We start from the raw sequence: 12,664 nt of genomic DNA, 5'->3' as shown, positions 1-12,664 counted from the left end.
ATAGTTGAACTATGTGAATATAACTTGATATAATAGGATTTAATACATGCTATATTTATCAGCAAGTTGCATTAATTTAAATGCTTCTCATTGAGATGTTGTAGTAAATATATGTAGGTTGTGTTTATAGATATACAGTATAGTAAGGAATTCCTTGTTTTATAGGGGTCACTATGAAATTACTTCCAAAATAGTTGAACTGCTTGCAAATAGATTTAATACCATGGGTTGAAATTATGCTGTCTGATATTGTAATACAAAATTACATAGATAACATAGCAGCTGAACTTTGTGAAATAATTGCATACAAAAATTCAACAGAAATCAATAGATAGTGTAGAATCATAGAGTCATGCAATACTGAGGAGGCCTTTCAGCCTATCGAGCCTATACCACCAAAAATATACAGCCACCTGCATAAGTGCCACTTTCCTGCACCAGGCCCCAAGCCTTATACGTACAGTGTATATTTTCCACTTCTCATTATTGCTTCTTAGGAGGTGAGCAGTGCCTAGGAGGATCTCTTGCCTGTTAATAGTTTTCACATATTGCTGGTGAGTGCTCTGGTCAGGGACAGTCATACCAGACTCGAAACATCAATTCTGTATCTCTCTCCACAAATGCTGTCAGACTAACTGCTAACTACTGTTCTGGTTTCTCCTTCTGTCAACTTTAGCCCAAATCATCACTGCATCGGATGCGATTTTGCCAACTCTATTATGGAACACCTCATTGGATGCTTTCAGAAAATCTTTACTCACTGCAATACGATTTGTATCCCTTGATCAACCCTCTGCATTGTCTCCTCAAACGTCAAGTAAATTTATTATGAAAGCAAAATACTGCAGATGCTGTAAATCTGAAACAAAGACAGAGAAGCCTGGAGAAACTCAGCAGGTCTGGCAATATCTGTGGAGAGGGAAACAGAGTTAATGTTTCACGTCCAATGTGATTCCACTTCAAGTTGCTAGTTCTGAGACAGAGTCATATTAGCCCCATCACATTAACTCTGCTTCTGTCTCCACAGATGCTGCCAAATCTGCTGAATTTCACCAGCATTCTCTCTGTTTGAAACAAATTTATCAGACATCGTGAGATTTTAACAAATACTTTTGCCCTGAACCAGGTGATATTAACTCTGAATATCGTCCAAAGAGTGCACACTTGTCAATGACTGATTTTAAGGAAAAAGTACATCTCGGCCTGGCATGGCGGCCTCCTGGCTTGGCATGGCAGCATCCCGGCCTGCAAGGTGAGCTTTCAGCCCGGCGTGGTGGACTCTCAGCGTGGTGTGGTGATCTCTCAGTTGCCCAGCATGGTGGTCTCTTGGCCCGGCTTGGTGGTCTTTCGCTGTTATGTGGCGAATTCTTGGCCTGGCATGGCCTCAGTGTGGACATCTGGTCTCAAGGTGATTCCTTGAGGCACTAAAGAAAAACTGCAATGTTTGAACTTCCAGCTTTACTTCTTTATTTTCTCCTTAAAAATTAGAAGTCTGCAATATGTAACTTCTAACTTTATTTTATATGTTTTACTATAATTACTGCAACGTTTAACTTTTAACTTTGCTCCTTCTTTCTACTTTGTTCTAAGATTATGTACCAGGGTACTTGTACCTGTGATGGCACCTTGCATAGTGACATCATACACTTTTCATTGTAATTTTGTACTTGAGTACACATGACAATAAAAAATCAAAATCATCATCAAAATCAACTTATCACATGAGCCATTGGAGAGAGGCAGTTTGGATTAGTTGTCTGTTATGGAAATCACTCCAGTTTCCATTCTAGTGCCCCCTCAAATTTGATCCAAAAAAGAAAAACAGAAGCAGAATAGAGATATCTCTTTCCTACTTTACAGGAGTGACACAACCGACACTAAACATAAAATTACATGAGTGATGAAGTTAAATGTAGAAAGACAGTGATTAACAACTCCAACTACGAATACAACTATTACTACCACACGACAACAATAAACCCAACACAGTTCACAATTTACATGGACATTTCTACTCTACAAGATAATCATCCTTACATACCAACCACAATGATGTCTCTCATTGTCATGCTGTGCCTTTTGGTCACAATATTAAAGGCTTCACAAGTGTAGTTACCAGTGTTATTCAAGGTTATATCAGAAATGATTAACTGGTGTCCATAGTTATGTAGTGAATTTCCATTAAGGTACCACTGAAATTCAGAAATGGGTTTTGAAATGGCAGAACAGGAAAAAATCACATTTGACCCCAAAATGTATAAATCATGTTGTGGGTTGATGGTTATATTTAGAGATTCCGGTCCATCTAAAAACAAACGCATGATCAGTTACAACATGTCACTTGGAAGATTCAGACTGTAAAGTTAGCATGCAACACACAAGCCTAAATAAGTTATTTCACAAATTATTATGTCACAAATCATGCCACTCGTGGTGTTGAATTAGAACCACAAGGTACAAAAGCAAAACTAAGAGCTAAGGTGTATATGTGAAAAAAAGCTTTGTCCCAAAATATAGACCTTTTCAGATATGTATTTTGTAGGAATTTATTTGCTTTTAGTTTTGCTTTTAAGATTAAAGGAAAGCTAAAATGACTTTATCTTGCACATCACACCCTTTGTTCTCTTACCTAGATGGTTAATGATCACATGAGGTGGATGGAAGCCAAACTGGCAATGAGTTTTTGTAAAACCTGAGGTGAAGCTTCTAATATTTTTAAAATATTGGTTTTAATGTCATGGAGTCTAATTGCAGACACATCTGGCTATGGAAAGTAACATTATATTGCTTAATATTTTGAAGTAGACTTTGTCTGAATTTGGTTTGAATTTTTAGGGTGATGAAATTTGAGGAAGAGTCATGACATTTTTTTAGGTACACCACATGAATATGAATAAGAGAGGATGAAGGACCTTCTCAAACTGAAATGAGAGACAATGATAAACACAAGAAAATATCTCAATAAAGAGAGCGTTCTCCTGGTGTCCTTGCCAACATTCATCCATCACCAGTAGAAGCTTCCACTTCAGCGACAGACAAAAAAAAGTGTAAGGAAATGGCAAAGGTTGTTTTGAAATAGGATTGCCAGGAATCGAAAAACAATATAAGGAGAAATATAAAGAAATGAAATTAAACAGAGAGCCAAAAAAGTATGATACCTAACTGCAGTTGTACAAAACCCTAGTTACACCCCAATTGGAGTACTGTGAGCAAATCTGGGCACCATATTTTAGAAAGGATATATTGGCCTGGGAGGGAATACAACATAAGTTTACAAGAATGTTATCTGGACTTTAAGGGTTAAGTTATGAGAAGAGATTATACAAATTAGGTCTGTTTTCTCTAGAATTTAGAAGGTTAAGGGTTGATCTGATCGGAGACTTTAGCAAGTTAACAGGAAAAGACAGGATAGATAAACAGAAACTGTCGCCACTGGTTCGGTATTCTTGAACCACAGGGCGTAATCTGAGACTTAGGGCCTGACCATTCAGAAAAGACGTTAGGAAATATTTCTAAACACAAAGGGTGGTGGTTGTTTGGAACTCTCTTCCACAAATGCCAATAGATGTTGGATCAGTTGTTCATTTTAAATCTGGGATAGGTAATTTTTTGTTAAGCAAAGAGCCAAAAGACAGGTGAATGGAGTCAGGCTAAATATCAGCCATGATCTCATTGAATGATGAGACAGTCTCAGAGGGCTGAATGGTCTATTCCCATGCTTCTATGAAAGGCACCAGAAGATCTCTGGCATTAGGCAAACAATAAATAGTGGGATATCCTGACCAATTTATATTGATGTTCATATCAGTAGCCTTTGGTACTCTCCTGGAAGCAACAATTAACTTTACTGGAAATTAGGAAGGAATTTTCATACTGGAACTTGTTGCGGATACTAAAGGGGACATTGTTTTGCCTGGAAAATGGAGCTCAGGCTTGGCTGTGGGCAAAGGTTCAAATTCTCCCCAAATGCTGGCCTGTTGTGAACCTGACTTGATTCTGCTCACCCACAGCTTTTAGTAGGGTCCTTTGGAAGACATGTGGGAAATTCGGATGGAGGTCATGGGTGGGCTTTTACAACAATTAATCGTTTGGAAATACAGATTGAGATAATATTGTTATGATTGTCTAATTGACAGCAAATTGGAGGAAGTTTCAAGGAGTCAAGGGTGTGTTGCTAAAGTACAGCTTGGAGCAGCCTTGTAGCTCAGTGCTAGTGTCTTTGCCTCCGGGCTAAGTAGCCTGGGTTCAAGTCCCACCTACTCCAGAGGTATGCTATAAACATCTCTGAGCAGATAGATAAGAAAATATTAAAAGAAGCCTGCAGTTTGAGTTGTCCAGTTGAGGGGTCAGTTAAATTGTGGATGTAATATAATTACATGATGCTGGGCTTTTGTTGATCACTATGTGCAATTCTAGACTCCAGATTACAAGATTGTCATCCCATTGTGGAAGACATCCTTGATTTCTGGCTTTGGGTATTAATAGTGTATGAAGGGAATACAATTTTATTGTGGAGTATAATGGAGTATAGTGTGGGAAAATGTGAAGTTGTTCATTTTAAAGGGAGAACAAAAGAACAGGATTTCGTTTAAATGGGGAAAAAAAAACTGCAGAATGTTAAAACGCAAAGGGACTTGGGGTATTTGTGCAGGAAAGCTAACACACAGATGCATGATGCAATCAGGATGGCTTAAAGGAATGATGGCCCTTATTTCAAGGAGTTTGGAGTACAAGTGTAGGCAAGTCTTACTACAACTGTATAAGGTGCTAGTGAGGCCACATCTGGAGTGCTTTGACCAGTTTTAGTCCCCTTATTTAAGAAAAGATATTATGCCATTGGATGGGGCTCAGAGAAGGTTCACATGGATGGCCTCTGATATGGACGGATTGTCTTATGAGGGAAGGTTAAACAGGTTGGGACTCTACACATTGGAGTTTAGAAGAATGAGAGGTGATCTCATTGATACATATAGGATTGTTAAGGGGCTGGACTGGATAAATGCCGAGAGAATGTTTCCCCTCTGGGGAGAATCTAGGTCCAGAAGCCTCAGAAAAAAGGGGTGCCAGTTTAAGACTGAGATGAGGAGGAATTTCTTCTCTCCGAAGTTGTGAGTCTTTGGAACTCCTTGCCACTGGGAGCTGTGGGGGCAGAGTCCTTATGTATATTTAAGGCAGAAATAGATAGATTCTTGTACAGAAAGGGTATTTTATGGGGAAAGGGCAGGAAAATGAACGTGAGGAAAGTGTGGGATCAGCCATGACCCTGTTGAATGGGGGAGTAGGTTCAAGGGGCTGAATGGCCTACTCCTGTTCCTATTTGTTATGGTCTCATGGTTTCTAATCAGTAGAAGACACAAAGGTAATTCATTGTGTTCTTACGATAATCAGAGATTTTTATATTCACCATGGCTGAGAGCAGTTTCCAATTCTAGATTACAATTGCAATAATTTAATGCACTGATCAGTTGCTGATTAAAGATTACATATTAGGAAGAAATCTAAAGCTTTCTTTCACACAATTCATGCTAATTCTAGGATGATTCTATCACCAGAAAGATGATTGACAGATCTGTAGAAATTGCAAGTTGAACCAATCCTGGCTCACAATATTTGTGACCAGTAATATTTAATCATCACATTACGTCAAATTAGAATTTTGAACAGACTGCACAAGATCAAATGTCTTATCAATCAACTTCTCACATATTTCCATACCAGTAGAGAATTGTATCCATGCTAAACCCAAATATATAACATGGAATGTCAATTTGCAAAGTATGTGTTAGAAATCTTATATAGAAATATGATAATTTTGTCTTCCAATTCCCCCATGTTAAACACACTAGGTTTGGTAACAAGCAGCTAAAATGTTTAAAGAATTCACTGTGCCACTTACAGCTAACATTTAGAAAATACGGCTCACTTCTGCTCCAATCAATTGCATTATATGCATGGCATTTAAATCCTCTGTCAGTCCTCAAGACTCCAGATATAGTGAGGGTTTTATTATTTTGACTGAGAGTGATTCTATCACCAGGATTGACAATTGTATTTCCTTTAAGCCAGTAATATGATTGTACTGGCCCTGAGGCATTGCATTCCAGAGTTACCGTATCATTGCGTTCTACAGGACTTATGTTGTCTGCTGAGATGATAGGCTTAGAGATTGATTCTGTCAAAATATACAAGATTATCATTCATCTCCATGACATGATAGAACAGAGCTAGGTAGAGTTGTTACAGGAATATTCTGAATTTATTTCAGACCTTTGAAACCCTTAAACTGTTGCATCCTTGTGAGTGGAAGACTAAAATTAAAATTTTCCGTGAGGCCAATTAACAGCCCATTAGACATAGGTTTGCATCTATTTGAATATCTTATTGTATAAGTTGAATAAAATGAAGAAGCTGTATATTAAAAAATAAGGTAGGTTTCACCCCAGGAAATTGAACTCAAAAGAATTACCCACAAAATATTAGACGAATATTGTGAAAAGAGTGGATGACATTGGTCCAAATAATACTCCTTGGTTTGAACTTGCCATCAGGATAGAGAAGCTCTCTGGTATGGTGGAAATGGAGGATTTAATGGACCCCTAAGTCCTACAATCGATCATGGGCTGGAGTACACGCGTATGCATTTCACAAAGGCAGCTGCTATTACAGCAGCCACCCTGTCGGATTTTGGCATCCCAATAGTGTGGAACACAAGGAATAGTAGCTGGAAGAAACCATTTGGCCCATCGAGACTGTGCAACACACCATGGGATCTTGACTCATCATAGACATCAACTACAATTTCCTGCCTACTTCCTGTATCCTTTCATTCCCTAAGAATCCAAAAATATGTCTGTTCCAGGCTTATTATCTATTCAATGATAAAGTTTCTTACAAAGCTCTTCAGTAAAGAATTCCAAAATTTCACACTCCTTTGAGTGAAGATATTTCTCTCATATCAACTCAACCTATCCTTGTAAGAATATCCCTCCATTCATGGGGTCAATGAATCTTCTCTGGATTGCTTCCAATGCCAGTACATCTTTCTTTGATAAGGGGACCAATACTGTTCAGTCTATTAGAGCAGTGACAAGTGCTCTGTATAGTTTTCACAAGACTTCCTCACTTTTTATTCTTCACTCCCTTTGAAATAATGACCAACATTTTATTTACCTGTCTTGTTGCCTGCTAAACCTGGATGCTGGCTTTTTATGATTCATCTAAAAGGACTCCAACTCGACTTTTTTCAGTTTATCTCCATTTAAATAATATTCAGCCCTTCTATTCTTCCTGTCAATGCGCACACAAATTGTTATGTTTTTCCAAATGATATTTCATTGGCCAGGTTTTTTGCCCATTCACATAAAATGTCTATATCCCTCAGTAGAGAGCTTGTGCCATCCTCACTACTTGCCTTCCACCTATTTTTGAGTCATCCACAAACCTGGTGATAGGGCATTCACTTCCATCATACAAGTTATTCATATATATTATAAATAACTGTGGCCCCAGAACTGACCACTTTACAACTTCATAGCATTATAGCCATCATGAAAATTCTCCTCCCCTTACCCTAAACCATTGCTCTATCCATGCTGATATACTACCTCCAACACCATAGGTACTTCTGTTATTAACTACTCTTAAGTGCAGTACCTTTTGAATGCCTTCTGGAAATATATTACATCTACTGATCCTCCTTTATCTATCCTGTTTGTTATCTCTTCCAAGGACTGTAATAAATTTGTCAGGCATGATTTTCCTTTATGAAGCCACGTTGACTCTGCTTGATTGTGCATTTTGTTATCATGCAGATTTCTAAATGATCTGCAATTATATCCTTTATGACAGACTGTTACATTTACCTGATAACAGGTATTAAGCTAACTGGCCTATGGTTAGCTTTTTATTTGTCCCCTCACTGTCGAAATAAAGGTGCATAACATTGGCAGTTTTCCAATTCTTTGGGACCTTTCCACAAGCTAAGGATTCCTGGTAGATTACTATCAGTTCATCCACTAACTCTGTAGCTACTTCCTTTAATATCCTTGGAAGCATCCAATCCAGGGAACTTATTAATCTTTAGTTCAATTAGTTTTTCTTTTCCTCTCGTTATAGTTATTGTATTTACAAATCCCCTGCTTTGGCCCATTGATTATTTGTCATTTTTGGAATGTTATTGTGTCATCTGCCTTATAGACAGATGCAAACTTTTAATTAACCTCTCTGTCATTTCCTGGTTGCCCATTATAATTTCCCCAGCCTCATTCCTTAAGGGAGCTATTTTCATTTTGGTCTCTTTCTTCCTTTGTTAGCTATTTAAAGAAGCTCTTACTGTTGATTTTTATGCTACTTGCTACTTTACTCTCTTTCTTTATCTTCTCATTGATTTTTCTGGCCCTGTTTTGCTAGTTTTTAAAATAATTCCACTCCTCTAGTTTGATGCGAGTCATGGCTATATTTTATGTTTTATTTATTTGACATTCTCCTTAACTTCCTTGTTTAACCCTGGCTGGTTTATGCCCTTCCTAGAATCTTTCCACACTAGTCGTTTTTTTTTTGCTGTTAATCCTGAACTGTTTTGTAAAACAGAAGCCATTGTTCATCAACCACCTTTTCTGCTACACTCCTTTCCTAGTCCACTCCAACCAGCTCTGCCCTTATCCCCATGTAATTACCTGTATTTAAGTTTGGCACTGTTTGTTCTAACTCAATTTCTCCCTCTCAAACTGATTGCTAAATTCCAATAGAGTCGTAGAGATATACAGCACAGAAACAGATTCTTTGGTCCAACTCATCCATGCTGACCAGGTAACCTAAATTAACCTAGTCCCATTTGCCAGCCTTTGGCCCATAACCCTCTAAACCCTTCCTATTCACATTCCCGTCTGGATGCCTTTTAAATGTTGTAATTGTAGCAGCCTCCATCACTTCCTCTGGCAGCTCATTCCACACATGCAGCACCATCTGTGTGAAAAAGTTGCCCCTTAGGTCCCTTTTAAATCTTTCCCCTCTCACCTTAAACTTACACACTCTCATTGTGGACTGCCCCACCTTGGGAAAAGTCCCTGCTTATTCACCTATCCGTGGCCCTCATGATTTTATAAACCTCTGTAAGATCACCCCTGAGCCTCCAACGCTCCAGGGAAAATAGCTCCAGCCTATTCAGCCTCTCCTTGTAGCTCAAAGCCTCTAACCCTGGCAACATCCTTGTAAATCTTTTCTAAACCCTTTCAAGTTTCACAAAATCCTTCCTATAGCAGAAAGACATGTTATGGTCATTATTCCCAAGTGGATCTTTTGGTCTGAGATCATTTATTGAATCTGCCTCATTACACATTACTAGATCCAAAAAAGACTGGTCCAAGTTTGAATCCATGATATATTGTTCCAGGAAGCTATCTTGAATTCACTCTGACTTTTACCACATGGCTGCATCTGCCAAGTTCATTTGTCTAATCTGCATGAAGATCGAAGTCACCCACATTTCAAGCACTGCCTTTTTAACATACTTTCATTCTTTCTTAACTTATTTTCTGTTCTACAGCATTGATACTGTTAATTAACCTATAGACTATTCCCACCAATGTCTTGTTTCCTTTGCTATTTCTTACTTCCACACATATGGATTCTACAAAATCCAATCCAAGATCATTTCTCCTACTTATTCTGTCTTGTACTAACAAAGCTACTCCATCATACTTTTCAAACTGCCTGCCCTTTTGAAAAGTCACATCAACTTCAATATTTAGTTCCCAGCTTTGAACTCCTTGTAACCACACCTCTGTAGTGGTTATAAGACCATTCCCATTAAACCTCTAATCACGTCAATAACTCATTTATTTTGTTCTGAATACTATGTGTGTTCAAGTAAGCAGCAACTAATTTTGCCTTTTAACCATATTCCCTCTTGCCTCCTATTTGCTGCTGTTTTTATATGGTTCATATGTTTTCACATGATATAATCTGTCCCTCCTGCCTCACTCTGGGTATCATTATCTAAATAGTTGCCTTGTAATGCTGGCAGAAAATTTTGCTTTGTAAGCCTACATTTCCCTTCTGCCAAACCCTCCCCATCCTCTAATTAATTGAGAGCCCTCTCTCAAACAGCACAACTTCATCAATTCACCAGGACACAGGTCCCAGCATGGCTCAAGTGAAGCGCATCCCATTCGAACAGTTCTGCTCTATCCCCGCCATGCGCCGATGCCCCATTCCTCCTAAACCAAACTTTGAGTCATGCGTTTATCTCTTTGACTTTCTTTACCTTATGCCAGTTTACCTGTGGCTCAGGTAGTAATCCTGAGATTATCACCTTGGAGGTTTTGCTTTTCAGTTTAGCCCATAACTGTTCAAAAACTTTCATCAGAGCCTCCTTTCTAATCCTTTTGAAGTTGGAAATTCAAGTGCACTGCATCTGCATCCCAACGTGTTACTTCTTCAAATATGTCCAATAAATTTTGCTTTCATAAAACCATGTTGTCTGTGCCTGATTGCATTCTTATTTATAAGTTATAACATCCTTAATAAAGGCTTCTAGCAATTACCCCAAAGACTTCCTTTCTTTCTTTCTTGAAAAAGAATAATCCACTGGAATTCATCCAGAAGCTAAGGAATATTGAAAGATTAATACCAAGGTGTAAGATCTCTACAGACATTTATTTTATGATGCTGGGATGCAGGTCGTTGGGTCCTGGAGATGTGTGAACCACTGCAATCATATTTCTGAGATAGTGGGAACTGCAGATGCTGGAGAATCTGAGATAACAAGCTGTAGAGCTGGATGAACGCAACAGGCCAAGCAGCATCAGAGGAGCAAGAAGGCTGACGTTTCAGGCCTAGACCCTTCTTGGCCTGCTGTGTTCATCCGGCTCTACACCTTGCAATCGTATTTCTACCAGCTTTTCCCTGGTGACCTTGGCTTTTTAATTGTTTTAGAGATGTGAATGGAGTTTCAAGTCTATTGAGAAATCTAAACATTATTTCCCATAGATAGTAAGAACTGCAGATGCTGGAGTCAGAGATAACAGCGTGGAACACAGCAGGCCAGACAGCATCAGAGGAGCAGGAAAGTTGATGTTTCAGGTCAGGACCCTTCTTCAGAAATGGAGGGGGTGCAGGAAAGGAAGCCTAGAAATAAACAGAGAGAGGTGGGGTGTGGCTGGGGAAGGTGGGTGGGATGGTGATAGGTGAGTGCAGGTAGGGAGTGGTGGAGATTGGTCAGTGAGGTGGGAGGAGCGGATATGTGGGTGAGAAGATGGACAGATTGTATCAGGTCAAGGAGGCGGGGATGAGAGGGAGGGTTGGTCATGGATGATGCCAGGGATGGGGAGATTTTGAAACTGGTAAAATCCATATTTAAGCCATTGGACTGTAGGCTCCTGAGGTGGAATATGAGGTGCTGCTCCTCCAGTTTCCGGGTGGCGTCATTGTGACACTGGAGGAGGTTCAGGATGGACATGTTACCCAGGGAGTGAGAGGAGGAGTTGAAATGGTTCGCAACCGGAAGGTGTTGCCGTTTGTCATGAACAGGTGCTCTACAAAGTGGTCTCTGAGCCTCTGCATGGTCTCACTGATGTAGAGGAGTCCCCATTTCTGAAGAAGGGTCCTGACCGAAATGTCAACTTACCTGCTCCTCTGATGTCATCTGGCCTGCTGTGTTCCTCCAACTCCACACTGTGTTAACATTATTTCCCAGGACTTTTTTACCTGATCTCCACACTGAGTGCTTGTAAATGTACTATTATTATAAAACTTCAATAGTGCATTTTATGACTAAAACATTCATATCCCATTTCAATCCTTTGGAAGTATTGCAAGAAATCAACAAACTAAATTCGACCCTTCTACGCAAAATAACAAGGATTGTTTTCTCCACAGACAAGCAGTATGCGCAGCATGAGCAATAACTGGTACATTATTTCCACAAATCTATTGATGACAGAGCAAATAGCCCAAGTATCAAAACAAATGTGGAAATACTTAGAAGGAAAGAATAGTTTATTATGTCAGATAAAGTGGCAAACATCCCTTCACCAATCATCGGATCCAATACAATAAACATGGAAATATATTTGGATCAAGTGTCTATAATGGGAATTGTTCATGAGGATTAAACCTCTAAATCTCCCACTGTACCTTCCCGACCCATTCCTCGAATGAGTGACAATGAACCTGAAGTTGTCACTGGGGTCTGCATGTTTACTGTTAGATTCATTTAGCTTCCCCATACAGGATTTCTCTGCAATTATCAGCCTTAAAGTAATTCACACTATCCCAACCTGCTGATCCACATTTCAATCAGTCTTCACACATCACATTATTACTTTGCTGAGGCATACATCAGTATGCGTAGGAGATAACTGACTCACCTGTGGAACCAGATACCAGCTCTTCATCCTATATATGGTATGACACTTGGGCTGTACATGTTTGAGGGTGATGATGAAAGAGAGATTCCATCTATATGACTGGTGACTGGAGCTATCAAATTATCATCCTTTCCCAAGTTATTCCATTTTGTTATACATAGGCAAAAGGTTTTTGGAGCACCCATTGAGCTCTTGACCATGCCAATTGTGGCTAATTTCCCACTCCCACACCCACCCCAGTCAGAAGCCTGTCTTTTCCCTTTCCAACCCTGAAACTTGCTCACAAAATAGAGTTG

The 12,664-nt window shown here is 39.3% G+C and overlaps 1 protein-coding gene across 1 annotated transcript in view; it reads right to left on the bottom strand.

The window, feature by feature from the left end:
- Positions 1–12,664, bottom strand: part of LOC109915449 (carcinoembryonic antigen-related cell adhesion molecule 5-like) — a 35,073-nt gene that overhangs the window by 20,923 nt on the left and 1,486 nt on the right. Inside the window, exons 3-4 of the mRNA XM_048620572.1 lie at positions 5,897–6,172; positions 2,042–2,305 (exon numbers count right to left, since the gene is read on the bottom strand). Coding sequence (XP_048476529.1) covers positions 2,042–2,305; positions 5,897–6,172 — 540 coding nt within the window. The remainder of the gene's footprint in view (positions 1–2,041; positions 2,306–5,896; positions 6,173–12,664) is intronic.

This window comes from Rhincodon typus, chromosome 47, assembly GCF_021869965.1.
Source record: "Rhincodon typus isolate 14 chromosome 47, sRhiTyp1.1, whole genome shotgun sequence".
Classification (NCBI taxonomy): Eukaryota; Metazoa; Chordata; class Chondrichthyes; order Orectolobiformes; family Rhincodontidae; genus Rhincodon; species Rhincodon typus.
Note: the sequence above shows the minus strand (reverse complement) of the source record. Positions and strands in the feature narration are given on the sequence as shown.